Here is a 13,015-nt window from a genome sequence, read left to right on the forward strand (position 1 = left end):
CGAGCTTGATATGCAGCAGAACAATGGACCAAAAGATTGCAGGGCAGTCAAGCTAACGACGGAGCAAGCTTCAGGTAGCGCAGGGCATATGTTACGAATAGGGGACATGGTAATTAAAATACCAGTACAAGACAAGGTTGAGCCACGGTTTAGAACACCAAGCCAATACGTGATGGTAGGCACCATGAAAATCAAGATTTAGTTTATTTAAGGATATGTCACGTTGATTTCTTTTGGTCTAATAAAGAAGAGTCCTAGTTTTTCATAGGTTGCTATGTGATCAACGGTGCCGGATAATTAAGTTTGTTAATTTGTTAGTTGGGATAAGAGTAGGAGTCCAAGTCAGTTTAAGCTAGCTAGAGAGTCGGTTGTGTGCGCCTATATAAGGGGCCGGCTACGGCCGTGTACAGGGTCAGGTTTTATTTGAGAAGTTTTGTTTAGATCGTGAGTTGAATAAAAGTCAGAAAAGTCCCATGTCGGGGGACACCAAATATCGTGTTTGCTTTTGCTGATCCGTGACGGATTTTTTCGCTGCTACGCGTGGAGTTGATTCATCTACTCGACGCCAGTTTTTGATATTACGGTCTTGTATCTTTGCTCGATCGGAATTTCTTGTTGCTGCTAGTACCGTGAAAGTTCGGGCCGACAAACGACTCGCCATCTAGTCGAGTCTACATCAAGTGGTATTCAGAGCTAAGGTTGTTCACGGTATTGTGTTGATCAAGATGTCGACCTCGGTCAACAAGGAAGACGAGGTTGCTGCTGATTCTCAGGAAATTGTACGTCCAGTGTACGCGGATGATATTCCTCAAAATATTCGGGATGGTTTTGACCACACATGCAACTACATCAAGCAATGTCATGATGCGCTCGGCAAAAGGATAGATGTCCTGATCACTCGGTTCGATGGTTTGGCAGACATCATCAATATGCCGGCAACGAATTCTGCACCACCACAGACTGCTCCGGCTGCTCCACTGCGTTATGCACCACCGGCTCACGACGGACATGCCGGCGTGCATGATCGCCGTTTGGCGGCACCTCATGTTGGAGATGATGGTCTTGATGACGGCGTTGACCAGGCAGTGGGGTACGCTCCACGACCACGACACTATGAGCCTCGTCCTGAAACTTCCGCTCGTGGTGGAGCGCATGACCGTGTTGGTCAAGCTGTGCGTGTTCCTTTGGACGATGGAATTGGGCGCATAAAAATTTCAATCCCTTCTTTCTCCGGCAAGTGCGAACCAGAAGGCTATTTGGAGTGGGAGATGCGTGTTGATCAAATTTTTGATGCCCATCATTATAGTGAGGAGAAGAAAGTTCAACTTGCTGGAATTGAGTTCACCGGTTACGCGCTAATTTGGTGGAATCAAATTTGTCGTTCAAGACATCGCCCGACGACTTGGCGAGGTATGAAAGAATTCATGATGCGACGTTTTGTTCCTGAGCACTATAAAAAAGATATGTACAACAAGTTGCAGCGGCTCTCTCAAGGTAATATGAGTGTGGATGAATATTACAAGGAGATGGAATTGCTTATGATACGTACAGGGACAACGGAGGATCCAGAGGCGACCATGGCACGTTTCTTTAACGGGCTAAATATCGAGGTGCAGGATCGTGTTGAGATGGTGGTCTACTACAACATACAAGATCTTGTGCACCAAGCTGTGCGTGCGGAACAACAGATTAAGCGACGCCAAGTCAACACAGTTTCCTGTGCCACTTTGAACACATGGCGACGCTCGCAGCATAAGAATGAGGATGACGGACCTAGCTCCAGGGCGACATCATCAAATCACTCTCATGGTTCCGTGCAAAAGGATGCTCCAAAATCAGGACTGTCGATGGTTGATTCTAGTGCACAATCGACCGGCCGCACTAGTGGCATAGAGTGTTTCAAGTGTGGAGGAAGGGGACATATGAAGCGTGAATGTCCTAATGAGAAAAGAGTGTTGCTCACGAGAGATGGCTATGCATCCGCTAGTGATGAAGAGGCAGTTTCTGACACTTCTAGTGAAAAGTCTAAGGATACTGAAAATGTCGTTGCGAGTTTTGAAGCTGCTGAGTCATATCCTTCACTAATGGTGCAGCGAGTGCAAGACGATCGTATTGAGGATAAAGGACAGCGTTGGAATATTTTTCAAACTCAGTGCATGATCAACAACACAAGTTGCAAGCTAATCATAGATGGTGGAAGCTACACCAATGCGGTCAGCAAGGCATTGGTGGACGCATTAGAATTGCGAGCGTGGAAACACCCGCAGCCGCACTGCATCGAGTGGTTATATCAGTCTGGCAAATTAAAAGTTACTCACAAGGTGCGTGTCAATTTTTCAGTCGGTGACTATACAGATACAGTGATTTGCGATGTATTGCCAATGGATGCATGCCACTTATTGTTAGGTAGACCATGGCAATATGATCATCATGCTACACATGAAGGAAGATCCAATACTTATTCTTTCTGGGATGTTGGAAGACGGCGTGTGCTCCGACCGATGTTTTCTAGTGATATAAAGCAAGATGCTATTGATTCAGTCCCAAAATTTACCATGAAACCGAGGACGGCTTCATTCCAAGAGAGAGGGAATGATGTGGCCACTAGTGCCATTGCTATGTTTCCGGCTCAACGGTGTACTGGTGCTGTCGTTACTATAAATCGCGAGCTTGATATGCAGCAGAACAATGGACCAAAAGATTGCAGGGCAGTCAAGCTAACGACGGAGCAAGCTTCAGGTAGCGCAGGGCATATGTTACGAATAGGGGACATGGTAATTAAAATACCAGTACAAGACAAGGTTGAGCCACGGTTTAGAACACCAAGCCAATACGTGATGGTAGGCACCATGAAAATCAAGATTTAGTTTATTTAAGGATATGTCACGTTGATTTCTTTTGGTCTAATAAAGAAGAGTCCTAGTTTTTCATAGGTTGCTATGTGATCAACGGTGCCGGATAATTAAGTTTGTTAATTTGTTAGTTGGGATAAGAGTAGGAGTCCAAGTCAGTTTAAGCTAGCTAGAGAGTCGGTTGTGTGCGCCTATATAAGGGGCCGGCTACGGCCGTGTACAGGGTCAGGTTTTATTTGAGAAGTTTTGTTTAGATCGTGAGTTGAATAAAAGTCAGAAAAGTCCCATGTCGGGGGACACCAAATATCGTGTTTGCTTTTGCTGATCCGTGACGGATTTTTTCGCTGCTACGCGTGGAGTTGATTCATCTACTCGACGCCAGTTTTTGATATTACGGTCTTGTATCTTTGCTCGATCGGAATTTCTTGTTGCTGCTAGTACCGTGAAAGTTCGGGCCGACGAACGACTCGCCATCTAGTCGAGTCTACATCACTATCCCCACCACTGATGACCTCCTTGCCTCCTCCTCGCCCCAGATCAAGCAGCTGGTCCGGATCCGATGCAGGCTCTGGCACGCCATGGCTCTGCTTCCGCCATCGGCCGGAGGAACGCAGACGGAATATGCCGTCGCCATCGCACATTCTTCCTCCTCCGCTACTGGTCCTCTGCCCCTCCCCTCTTCTCCCCACGGGATAGCCAAGGGCCCACCTTGTGCTCAGGGATGGCAAAAAGATGGAGGGGCCGCCGGCAGGTGTGGATGAGGAGATCCACCACAAACAACCTGAGGTGAGATGCGAAAATGATGCAAGGTCAGATGTGGATGGGGTAGGGGGGGCTCTGCCGTCACCGGAGATAGAGGAAGCAACAATTTTTTTTCCTGCCGACTTCTCGCTTATTGATGCTACTGCAGGTTATTCGCCTGTCCATGCTGCTATTACAGAGGCGGACGCCGTGGCCGCTGTTTCCTCTGCACACGCATTGGCCATCCCAGGTTTATTGATGGTTCTATTTCATTCATGTGTCTAGCTGCCCACATATTGTGTTTTCTGGTCATTTAGGCTCGATTATGAATTGAAACATGGCACATCACCCATCGCGTTGGTGAAGAAAATGCTTTTTTTATTAAAATAGTGAAGTGATCTGGGCTGCAAAAGCACGTTCACAACTACACCAGCAAGATTCCTATGTTCCTCTTGTCGATTCCCTTATTCAGATGATAATCAAGCAATAATTGCTTACTCTATTCTCTCTGGTTTTTTCATGTGGGAGCAGAATGTGACCCTATGCGTGGTGGTGGGGTATGATATGATCAAGGTCTCCGAGCAGCTCTGCAAATCAGGTACCCAGCCTGCTTGGATTCAGCAGTACAATCTGCCTGGATTCAGAGTTCCTTCTGACCGCACTGTTTACTCACCTGTTCTGAAACCATAATCGATTGAGATCGTGTGGCATTCTTTCTTGTGCTGCTTTTGTCGATGAGTTTTGAGGTCTTAGTAGTGATGCTATGTGATTCTTGCAGGAATTTATTAACTTAACGCTTCGTTGCATTGCAGACTTGGATATCCCCATTAAAAGGTCAGTGCAGAATCATGTCTTACAATTCCTACCGGTGCTAGCTCTTTATTTGGAGAGTAAATGTTTGCTCAGGGATACATTCATAGAGTTCCTGAGCGCAATGATGTGTCACCTACAGGAAGAAACTGTAGTCAAGAAGAACGTGATCATTTGAGAAGTATGATAAGGTACAGGTCATCTTGTAAGAACAAGTAGTTAGTTATAATAAGAAAGGGTAAAGATCTATTAGGAAAACATGGAGCTGAGTCGACTCATATTGTTTAGGTACATAACATTCAGCCTGAAATGGTGTTGGTGTTTCGCAAAAAGTATGGCCACTTGAACCTGACTTTTTCTATTGGAGAGCAGATCAGTTCTGATGTAAGTGTTGTACTGTTGAAAACTCATAAATATCTTCTAGAAATATTCAGCTTGTTTTGATTTATGGTTGTTCATATAGTTGGCTATAGACTACATTTTTCTTGTCCTACACTTCCTTTTCCTCCATGTTAAAGTTTGCAACATGGAAAATGTTCACAGGCTTGATATGTGCTTCTGTCCTTCTCCAGTGTAGATTAAAAAAATATAATGTTTTCTGATTGTTATTTATTTCCTATTTTTGATTCATGGATGACAGTAATCTACCTACCAATGCTCAAATGGTTCCAAGAAATTGGTGAAAACAAGTGATGTGTTTTCAATCTTTTGATGTGTGAAGATGTGCATCACATGTCAATGTAAGGAGAAATGGAAGGATTTATGGCAACATCCAACAATTTTGTTGCTTACTTGTACAACCTATTTTTTATTAGGTGATATTCGTTGCAATATACCTATGTATCACACATACTACAAGGAGACAAAGTCTTAATTAATAATTGGAACCTGTAACTCATATATGTCCTTTGTCGAGGATGATTTTTTTGTTTTATAGCTCAGACTGAATTCTATGATCCTATCCAAGCCCTGTTCACTGGCATTGCCTGTTGATTCCCTTCTCAGAACAGAAGATCCACACTAAACATAGCATGTCCATCAGAGGAGCAAATGTTGTTTATCACCGCATCTCTTCACATGTTGGCAAGCCTGATATCTATGAAGGTACACCTTTGTGCTTGGTGGTAAACTTGTTTCTTATTCACTTATGTTCAGCATTTCCTTGATCATTTTGTAATATTATTTTTGTATTTTTCTCTGCATTAAGATTGATGCATAGTCTGGTACTTAGAAGAAAATTTTGTCCATGATTTTCTGCTGGGTTGATTTTGACATTAATTTAACAATGAGTACTTAAATTGTGATATTTCGAAGTGCATGCGAGCTATATAGGTACGCTATTATTCGGTTTGAGCTTTATGGCAGAAATTAGCTTCATGTTTCTCTGAACAAACTAGGCACTATACAAGGTGGTGGCGCCGTACCTGCTTGGTGCGAACAGGAGAAGATGCAGGGGCTCCGCTTCTCGACCTCGTCGACATCATCGTGCCCCTCCACCGCTGGTTTTTTTACTCAGGCGGCACTACGGCTCTACTATGGCAGGCCTGCTTGTGGCTCAGGTGGGACTGCAGATCTTCCGAAGCTTCTTTTTTTTGTGCTATCTCGTTATTTTGTTTGTTTTGTGGCTGTGATTGGAAAGCTTGCTACTCCTTCTGAAGTATCATTGTTGCTGCTTGATTTGTTCCACTTTCTTTGGGATTATCAGTTGGTGTGCTTGTAATATTAATTTATTGCATCGAGCATGGAGTATCCTTTTTCTCTTGGAAAATGTTTGATCCTAGGGCTTTTTACTTGCATATACTAGATCAAATGAAGTTCATTAGGAGGGACGCAAAACAACCAGGCATGATCTACCACTTTGCTCCTAACCGCTTGAGCGAGGCAATGGGAAAGGCGAACACAACTACCTGCCTCCTTCCTTCGGGCAACACCGTTGGTCCCTGCCACCTCCGTCGTCTGCTCCGGCGACTAGCGGGTGGGGACCCTGGGGGTTCGGCTCCGACTGTAGATAGAGTTACAACTTAATGTTTTCCATACAATTTCCTATGTGTACCTATGATCTGTGGAACTCCGCCTTTGCTTTTTGAGACTGCTAAATCTTCTGGTCGTGCATCTCTGATCAAGACTGGCCCTTCTATGTTAGCAAACCTATTAGTATCTATCAAACTATCTTCTGCTTTATGAATGGACACCGCTTGTTGATATTTCTAGCATATACTTGATGAAATATGCATAAATATGTGTTCTTTATTATAGGTTTACAGAAGAATCAAGGATCAGTTCAATGGGAATTGATGAATCCCAGCGTTTCTTGCTTTTTTCTGTTATTAGAGAGTAGGAAACGTTGACACTTGAGGAATCGCCATGGTTATTTACGCATACCAAGGAATCCTGCCAAGAGAGCCTTGGTGATGGGGTCACAAAGGACAGCAGTAGCAGCAGAAAGAACATTAACACCTCTATCTGAAAAACATCACTAATTGTTAGCTTTTGGTAGGAAGACATGTACGTAACCTAAGATCAGAGTTTAACTAGATATATATACAACCTAAAGCAAATCAAGGTTCAGAGAGGCACACTTACCTTTGGCAGCAGCTTTTTCTTGCTGTTGATGTTGATGAACACAGCAGTCACACGAATAGATAAAGCATGCATAGAAGGAGGAGTTGTCCAATAAAACTGATGCATGTTGACAGTTCATCGAGTTCTCTTAAGATGATATAATTGTTTGGTAGACGCATGGATGGATGGACACGTACAGCTAGCAGCCTAGCAGTAGTGCTAGTCACAAAAGAAAAACCTTGTGATTGATTCATGGTCATGGCACAACAACAATGGATACTTGCTAATTGGTGATGGTGGTCGTGCCGCCGCCGCCGCCTTCGGCACCATCCCAGCTTGCAGCCTCAGTCGATTTGCTCTGCGTCTCCAACCGTCCAAAGATCCCAACCCTATCATCGTCTCCTACCACGAGCTCGGCAACGAGATCGGACACGGCAAGTTCGGCTCCGTTCGGATCTATGGTAGGAAGACCTGTGAAATCCAACTCGCCGTTAGGCCTTTTCTGTCGCCTTCTCTCTGGTGGTCTTGGTTGTTGACCATGGTTGCCTTGTTTTTGTGCTCGTACAGCCGTTCAAGAGGTTCGTGCTGATCGGGTGGGTGGCCCTGGTGAACTACGGCAAGGACTACGGCCGCCTCGTCGTCATCGTCGACGTTGTTGACCAGAACAGGGTGAGTTTGATCCTCTTCCCTGCTTCCTCCTGTCCTGTCATTCTCGATCTGCTGCGGCGGAGGAGCCTTTATGGACGTAGTGATTGAGATCGTGCTCATGTTTAGTTTAGAATTTCTTCTCTGCGTGTCCCTCCCTTGGCTGTAGATTTGAGCTGTTCAAGGTGTGGACTTCTGTATATTTCCAAGTAGAATTGTAACTGCACGGATATCATATTCTTGATGCAAATTTTTGATATTTTTCGTTAGCTTTTACTGTAACTCGGTAACTTTGTTTTGCTTTGTTGCTAATAACTTGGTTGTGATTCGCATCCTAAAGTCCCTTAACTTCGATTGCATATATAACTAGCCTTTACAACTTGTACGAATTTGGAAGTGATTGTTTATTTTACATGCCATTTGAAGTTTACACTTGCCAAGTAATATTGCATGCTCTTGTCAGTGCAGTTATTCTGCCAGAACTTGTTTAATTTTTGTATTGACTCATCTCTAACATGTGACCCTTTATCCACCCTGGCAATGTTTTTATTTGTATATGTTTAGCTCACCTGATCAGCCCCTAATGTGCCTTGTGGCCTTGCCTAAATGTGTGAATGACTACTGAAAATAAACAGCCAGAGTGCTATTGCTCAAATATATGCGATGTGTTTTGCCATTTGATATTTATTATTGTTTTCCTTGTGAAATAAATAACTCCAATATTCATTTCATCTTCCATGAGTTGTGATGCCTTCATCTCTTTATGCTTCTCATGATAGCTGCATTGCTCTGTTATACACTTATACCACTGTTTATTGGTATATCCCCAAGAACGTCGAGGACACGGTCCACCGCGAGGTCGAGATCATGCAACACCTCTCGGGCCACCCCGCCGTCGTCACGCTGAAGGCCGTCTGCGGTGGTTGCAAATCGAAGGTGATTGTGTGGCGGCCCTCTCTCCTTCCAATCCTCTCTCTACCATTGGAGCAAAAGTTGCGGACATCTTGGCGGCGTTGGCAGTCGCAGCTGGGCGTGGTGTGGAGCGGGCATGCCTCTGTGCTGCGCGTGCTGCCGGTGGCATGCGTGTGTGCTAGATGTCGTGGTGTGCGCATGTTGTGCTTGCGCTAGTGTGCGTGGTTGAATGGTGGTGTGTGCTGATCTTTCGATTGCTTTTTCCCTGCAGCAGCTGAAAGGGACAAGGCGATTGGGAGTCAGGGACTACATATCCCTCCTCTCCTTGATTTTCTGTCCAAAATATAAGGTAATTTGTTTATTAAATCCCATATGTGCTAAATTCTAAAGCCTCTAAACATTTCTTGGTCTTATGTGCCTGTTAGATTTTACTGAAGACCTTGTTGTCTTTGTGCTTTACCAGTGTGATGAAGTTCAGCACTATGGCTGCCATTATGTGTTATGTAATGGTTAAAGCTGACCATTTTGTAGGAAGACGTATGGGTTCTCGTCAAATGCAAGCTGTACTACTGTGAAAAAGTGTACTAATTTTTGCAGTGCATTAACTTGTAAGTAATGTCATTTGGTAACCACAACATCATGTAGTGCTTAGTCCTGTTTTGAAAATTTCATACCATTGTCCTTTCGGGCATCTAGGATCATGGGATTCTCCGTGATGGCAGCAAAGAGACAACATGGGGTGGAGATGCAGGTCGTCAGTACACTGAAGGCGTTGCGTTCTGTCAGGGCGTTGGGTTCGATGCAGAGCATCGGAGACGTTGCCGTTGTCCTTGCACGACTCATCAGATCCAACCCCGGGCCCGCGCCAGCTATGTACGGAGCCCTCGATACGGTGCTCAGTCTCTGCAACTGCAACTCGATGGTGAGTCCATCATCCATTCATTGCTCTCTGACTCGTACGCATTTGAATTTGTTCTTGTTTTTCAGCCTTGCATGAAGCTGCCAGCTATTGAGGACCTCTCTTAATTACCCAGTTCTGAATGGAGTCAGTTGAGGTCGTCTATAAATTTCCTTGTGATGTGCTTGCAAACCAAGACTTTGTTGAGGCTTTTCTGCGGGGTCAGGGGAGACGCCAGTGATCAAGCGGCAGCGGCCTACAGCCTGGGAGACCTGCACAAGGGAGCCGCCAAGATCTCCAACGACATCCTCGACTCTGTCGGGTGAGATTGATTCTTTTGCTCTTTCATTCTCCACTCGTCATGTTGTAGACCAAATAGATTGGATTTATTGGTATATTAGTTTATAAGCATCCGCATTGTTGTGATGTTGATGAAGATTTCAGTCTGTACTCTGTAGTAACCAGTTCTTGCCTCTTGATAGTTTCTTTTTGCAAAGACAATGGTATTTTCTCCAAACTTTTGAACATTTCGCAGACTAAAGTGACTGCATACTGGTGTTTCTTTGCTGCATGTGGCTAATTGCTAGGCTAATTTGCTAGAATCTCCTTGAGTAAAGATGAATTTAGGCATCTACGAAACAAAAACTGATTTTTACATCATTTCACGCATTGATTTTTTTCTTCTTGATATGTTTGTTGGAATGTGCAAGAACAGGGTTTCATTATATGCAACAACAAAAAATTTGACAACAGTATACGCGACAAATGGTGCTTGCTGCAATCTCCTCATACTTACCAGGGTTGAGTGCCCAACATTCCCGAAGATGGCACCCGAGACGTGTCCGCAGCCAGAAGCAGCGAAGTTGCCGTACAAGAAGCTGGGAGATTCAGATCTCCTTATTAGCGAGATAACTCTTAGAACAGTATGTGCAGAGCTGAACCTTCATGTTTCTGTTGTTGTTGTTGGTCCAGTTTTTTTACATCTTAGTCTAATGTTTACTTCTCTTAGATGATCTTTGGATAGCAAAGAACAGAGAAGGAATCCCATGATATGCTCTCTTATTCTTTTAATCAGGGCATCAACATACTGGACACCGCAGAAATTGCCGGTACACATTCCTTCCTTCCCTTCGACCACCGTCTTATTTTCTGAAGTTGATCCCAGTTTTAATTGAAATACTCCACTTCTATTGGTTGTTACTACCGAATGCAACCCAAGGAGACTCAAGGGAGGACTGATCTATATGTAGGCAGGTGGATGAAATCCAAGCCACGAGACAAAGTACCCTAAACCGGCCTTATAATTTATTTGCAGTTTTCTAATCCATTTGGAGTTCCCTGATTCCCACTTCAGATAGCATGCTTCTGAATCCATTTGTCGTTCCCAGCTCACTATGTTTCCGACTAGACAACTTTAGCCACCAAAATTTCTGGTTATTCAGATCACACTTTTCATCGGTACAATGCAGAAAGGTGTGTGTTGATGATCCCATTATAAAGGAAAGTGTCGAAAAGAGCCTTTCATGCTTATCTAAAGACTACACTGATTTTCTTCACATACACTGGGTAGTGTTTATTTCAAAGATTATTTTTGCTCAGAATAATTTTCACATCTTGTTCCAGATTGATTCATACACAATCATATTTCACATTTTGCATTTCCTTACTGAACTTGAAAATTGTAAATCTGAGTTCTCTTTTTCATCCTCTGTGAGTCCTTTTGTCGTCTTATACAGACTGTTTTCAGCACACATTCTTCATGTTAATTCTTTCATTTTTCACATAGAATTTTTCATACTTTGTTTGTATTAATATGTCATCATTATTATTTTATTTGACAAAAAAGACAACTTTGGCTCCAAAGTTTGCTTTATGTCTTCAGGCTAGATAGGTATGTCGCACGTTACGGTGAATTCAGTTACAATTCAACCAAATGGAGGCCAAGCGTCCCATGTGTGGATCAATGGAAAGCTTTCAGGAACTAATTAGGAACTAATTGGTAAAGGGAAGGTAATAGTGTAATACTCCCTCTGTCCCATAATATAAGAGCGTTTTTTTGACACTACACTAGTGTAAAAAACGCTCTTATATTATGGGACGGAGGGAGTATAATTTTATTTTAGAAACAACAACCAGATAATTATTAATTGAACACAAATCTTAGTATGGATCTATCTTTCCAAAGGATTTGGTGCATGTATTTTGCACACTCTTTAAAAACCATGTGCATTTTCGTTGTAATAATAGCCTAGATTTATTCTAGATTATGAACATATGATTGTTGTGTTCATAAACGCACATTTGAATAATTCACTCAGAGTATATGCATAAGACAGCCGAAGATAGCAGACAGGTAACCATAAACCAGTATATAATTCCATGTTTGTCTCCTCTAATCTAGGTACAATATATCGGTGTTTCCAATGAAACCACGTATGGAGTAATGCAGTTTGTACATGCTGCAAAGCTTGATGGACTTCCAAAGATTATGAGCATCTAGAATGGTTATAGTCAACTTGTGAGATGCAGCTTCGAAGGTGAAGCGGAGATGTCAGCCATAATTTATTCATTTTCATTCACTGGAATTCCATGCCATCCCTGTTGTTTTGAAACTTATTTGCAGACATGTAATTTAGAGAAAGAGGGAGGAAAGAACTCCTCGGTTGTAGTTTAGATCATCGGCCTGCTGTCATCTCTTTCATAATTAAAATTTTAGTCGAATAGTCTTGGCTTCTTATTAGGTCTTTGGAGTTATGTTCAGTGGTTATCATTCATCATCATCATGAGATGATTTCATTTTGTGGATGCTTGAGTTTAGAAAATTTAGGCTCTGCAGTCCATCATCTCTATAGGTATAAGTCTTTGTAGGATGTAAGACTGTTACTCTATGTTCATATAAGCCTACCTATTAATAATATTTCTGATTTATTTTATAAATGTACATTGCAAGTAATGCATTTTTGTTGGTCCTGTAAGTAATCAAAGTCCACATGAGTTGACCGGCAGTTCCATGTACATGTTCTAATCATAGCGACAAAAAGTGAATGAAAAGTGCAGCCAACTATCTGCCACCGCACATGCACGCCTCAAGCGGCGCCACCCGGTGGCGCCCCAACCACTAGTAAAGCAGCGACTGTCGCGATACGCGGAACCAGTTAGCTAGGCGTAGACGTATTATGTTCGGGGTACGGCATGTTGTTTTTTGTTTTTCGGTACGGCTCCGACTCTGCTCCATCACAATATGGTATCTCTGAAGATTAGTTTCACTATTATTGTGCAATCTCTTTGTATGGTCTGTCGCGGTTCATTTTTTTTGAGAAAAATATTATTTTTGTTTATTGGAGAAAACTCAATCGATTTACGCGGTTTTAAAATCTGTTGGGAAAGGCTCGATCGATACACATACACTATTCTGAAATATGAAATGACATATTGTAAAAGGCTTGTCTAAGAGTTTGCTAGTTCATCTTTTTTTGTTTCTCATATATTTTTATCAAACACATTGTTTGTTTTAAATAAATTTCTTTGTCTTATCATGCCTTAGTTACGGAGGAACACGGATAAAGGTCCAATGGTCTGTGTTTTTGCATAACTA

The 13,015-nt window shown here is 42.9% G+C and overlaps 2 protein-coding genes across 8 annotated transcripts; both read left to right on the forward strand.

Moving 5' to 3' along the window:
* Window positions 1–3,345: 3,345 nt before the first annotated feature.
* Window positions 3,346–9,102, forward strand: LOC119323080. Of its 2 annotated transcripts, XM_037596655.1 has the most exons (13): window positions 3,346–3,638; window positions 3,763–3,843; window positions 4,125–4,191; window positions 4,372–4,427; window positions 4,500–4,594; window positions 4,692–4,787; window positions 5,409–5,507; window positions 5,801–5,962; window positions 7,301–7,426; window positions 7,533–7,634; window positions 8,442–8,546; window positions 8,794–8,871; window positions 8,986–9,102. In XM_037596655.1, exons 6-13 carry the CDS (start codon window positions 4,713–4,715, stop codon window positions 9,034–9,036), a joined length of 798 nt encoding a protein of 265 aa, XP_037452552.1. In that variant the 5' UTR covers window positions 3,346–3,638; window positions 3,763–3,843; window positions 4,125–4,191; window positions 4,372–4,427; window positions 4,500–4,594; window positions 4,692–4,712; the 3' UTR covers window positions 9,037–9,102. The 2 variants fall into 2 exon arrangements, with proteins under 2 accessions (XP_037452552.1, XP_037452557.1); XM_037596660.1 differs by lacking the exons at window positions 4,692–4,787; window positions 5,801–5,962; window positions 7,301–7,426; ... (2 more) ...; window positions 8,794–8,871; window positions 8,986–9,102 and having other exon boundaries at window positions 4,406–4,427; window positions 4,546–4,594.
* A 117-nt stretch (window positions 9,103–9,219) lies between these two features.
* LOC119323092 lies at window positions 9,220–12,348 on the forward strand. Of its 6 annotated transcripts, none has more exons than XR_005156129.1 (6): window positions 9,220–9,444; window positions 9,510–9,742; window positions 10,136–10,343; window positions 10,430–10,529; window positions 10,640–11,430; window positions 11,822–12,348. XR_005156129.1 is itself a non-coding variant. In XM_037596672.1 (4 exons), exons 2-4 carry the CDS (start codon window positions 9,600–9,602, stop codon window positions 10,442–10,444), a joined length of 366 nt encoding a protein of 121 aa, XP_037452569.1. In that variant the 5' UTR covers window positions 9,220–9,444; window positions 9,510–9,599; the 3' UTR covers window positions 10,445–10,633. The 6 variants fall into 6 exon arrangements, 1 of the variants encoding a protein (XP_037452569.1); XR_005156127.1 differs by having other exon boundaries at window positions 11,267–11,430; XR_005156131.1 differs by having other exon boundaries at window positions 10,220–10,343; window positions 11,303–11,430.
* The last annotated feature ends 667 nt before the right edge of the window (window positions 12,349–13,015 follow it).

The sequence above is a fragment of the Triticum dicoccoides genome, chromosome 1B (genome assembly GCF_002162155.2).
Source record: "Triticum dicoccoides isolate Atlit2015 ecotype Zavitan chromosome 1B, WEW_v2.0, whole genome shotgun sequence".
In the NCBI taxonomy this organism is placed as follows: Eukaryota; Viridiplantae; Streptophyta; class Magnoliopsida; order Poales; family Poaceae; genus Triticum; species Triticum dicoccoides.

Coding starts and splice junctions, on each gene's coding strand:
- LOC119323080 (XM_037596655.1), top strand. CDS start 4,713: ATGGTGTTGGTGTTTCGCAAAAAGTATGGCCACTTGAACCTGACTTTT. Junction 5,963..7,300: donor CAGGCCTGCTTGTGGCTCAG/GTGGGACTGCAG, acceptor GCACCATCCCAG/CTTGCAGCCTCAGTCGATTT. Junction 7,427..7,532: donor CGGCTCCGTTCGGATCTATG/GTAGGAAGACCT, acceptor GTGCTCGTACAG/CCGTTCAAGAGGTTCGTGCT.
- LOC119323092 (XM_037596672.1), top strand. CDS start 9,600: ATGTGCTTGCAAACCAAGACTTTGTTGAGGCTTTTCTGCGGGGTCAGG. Junction 9,743..10,135: donor GACATCCTCGACTCTGTCGG/GTGAGATTGATT, acceptor GTGCAAGAACAG/GGTTTCATTATATGCAACAA.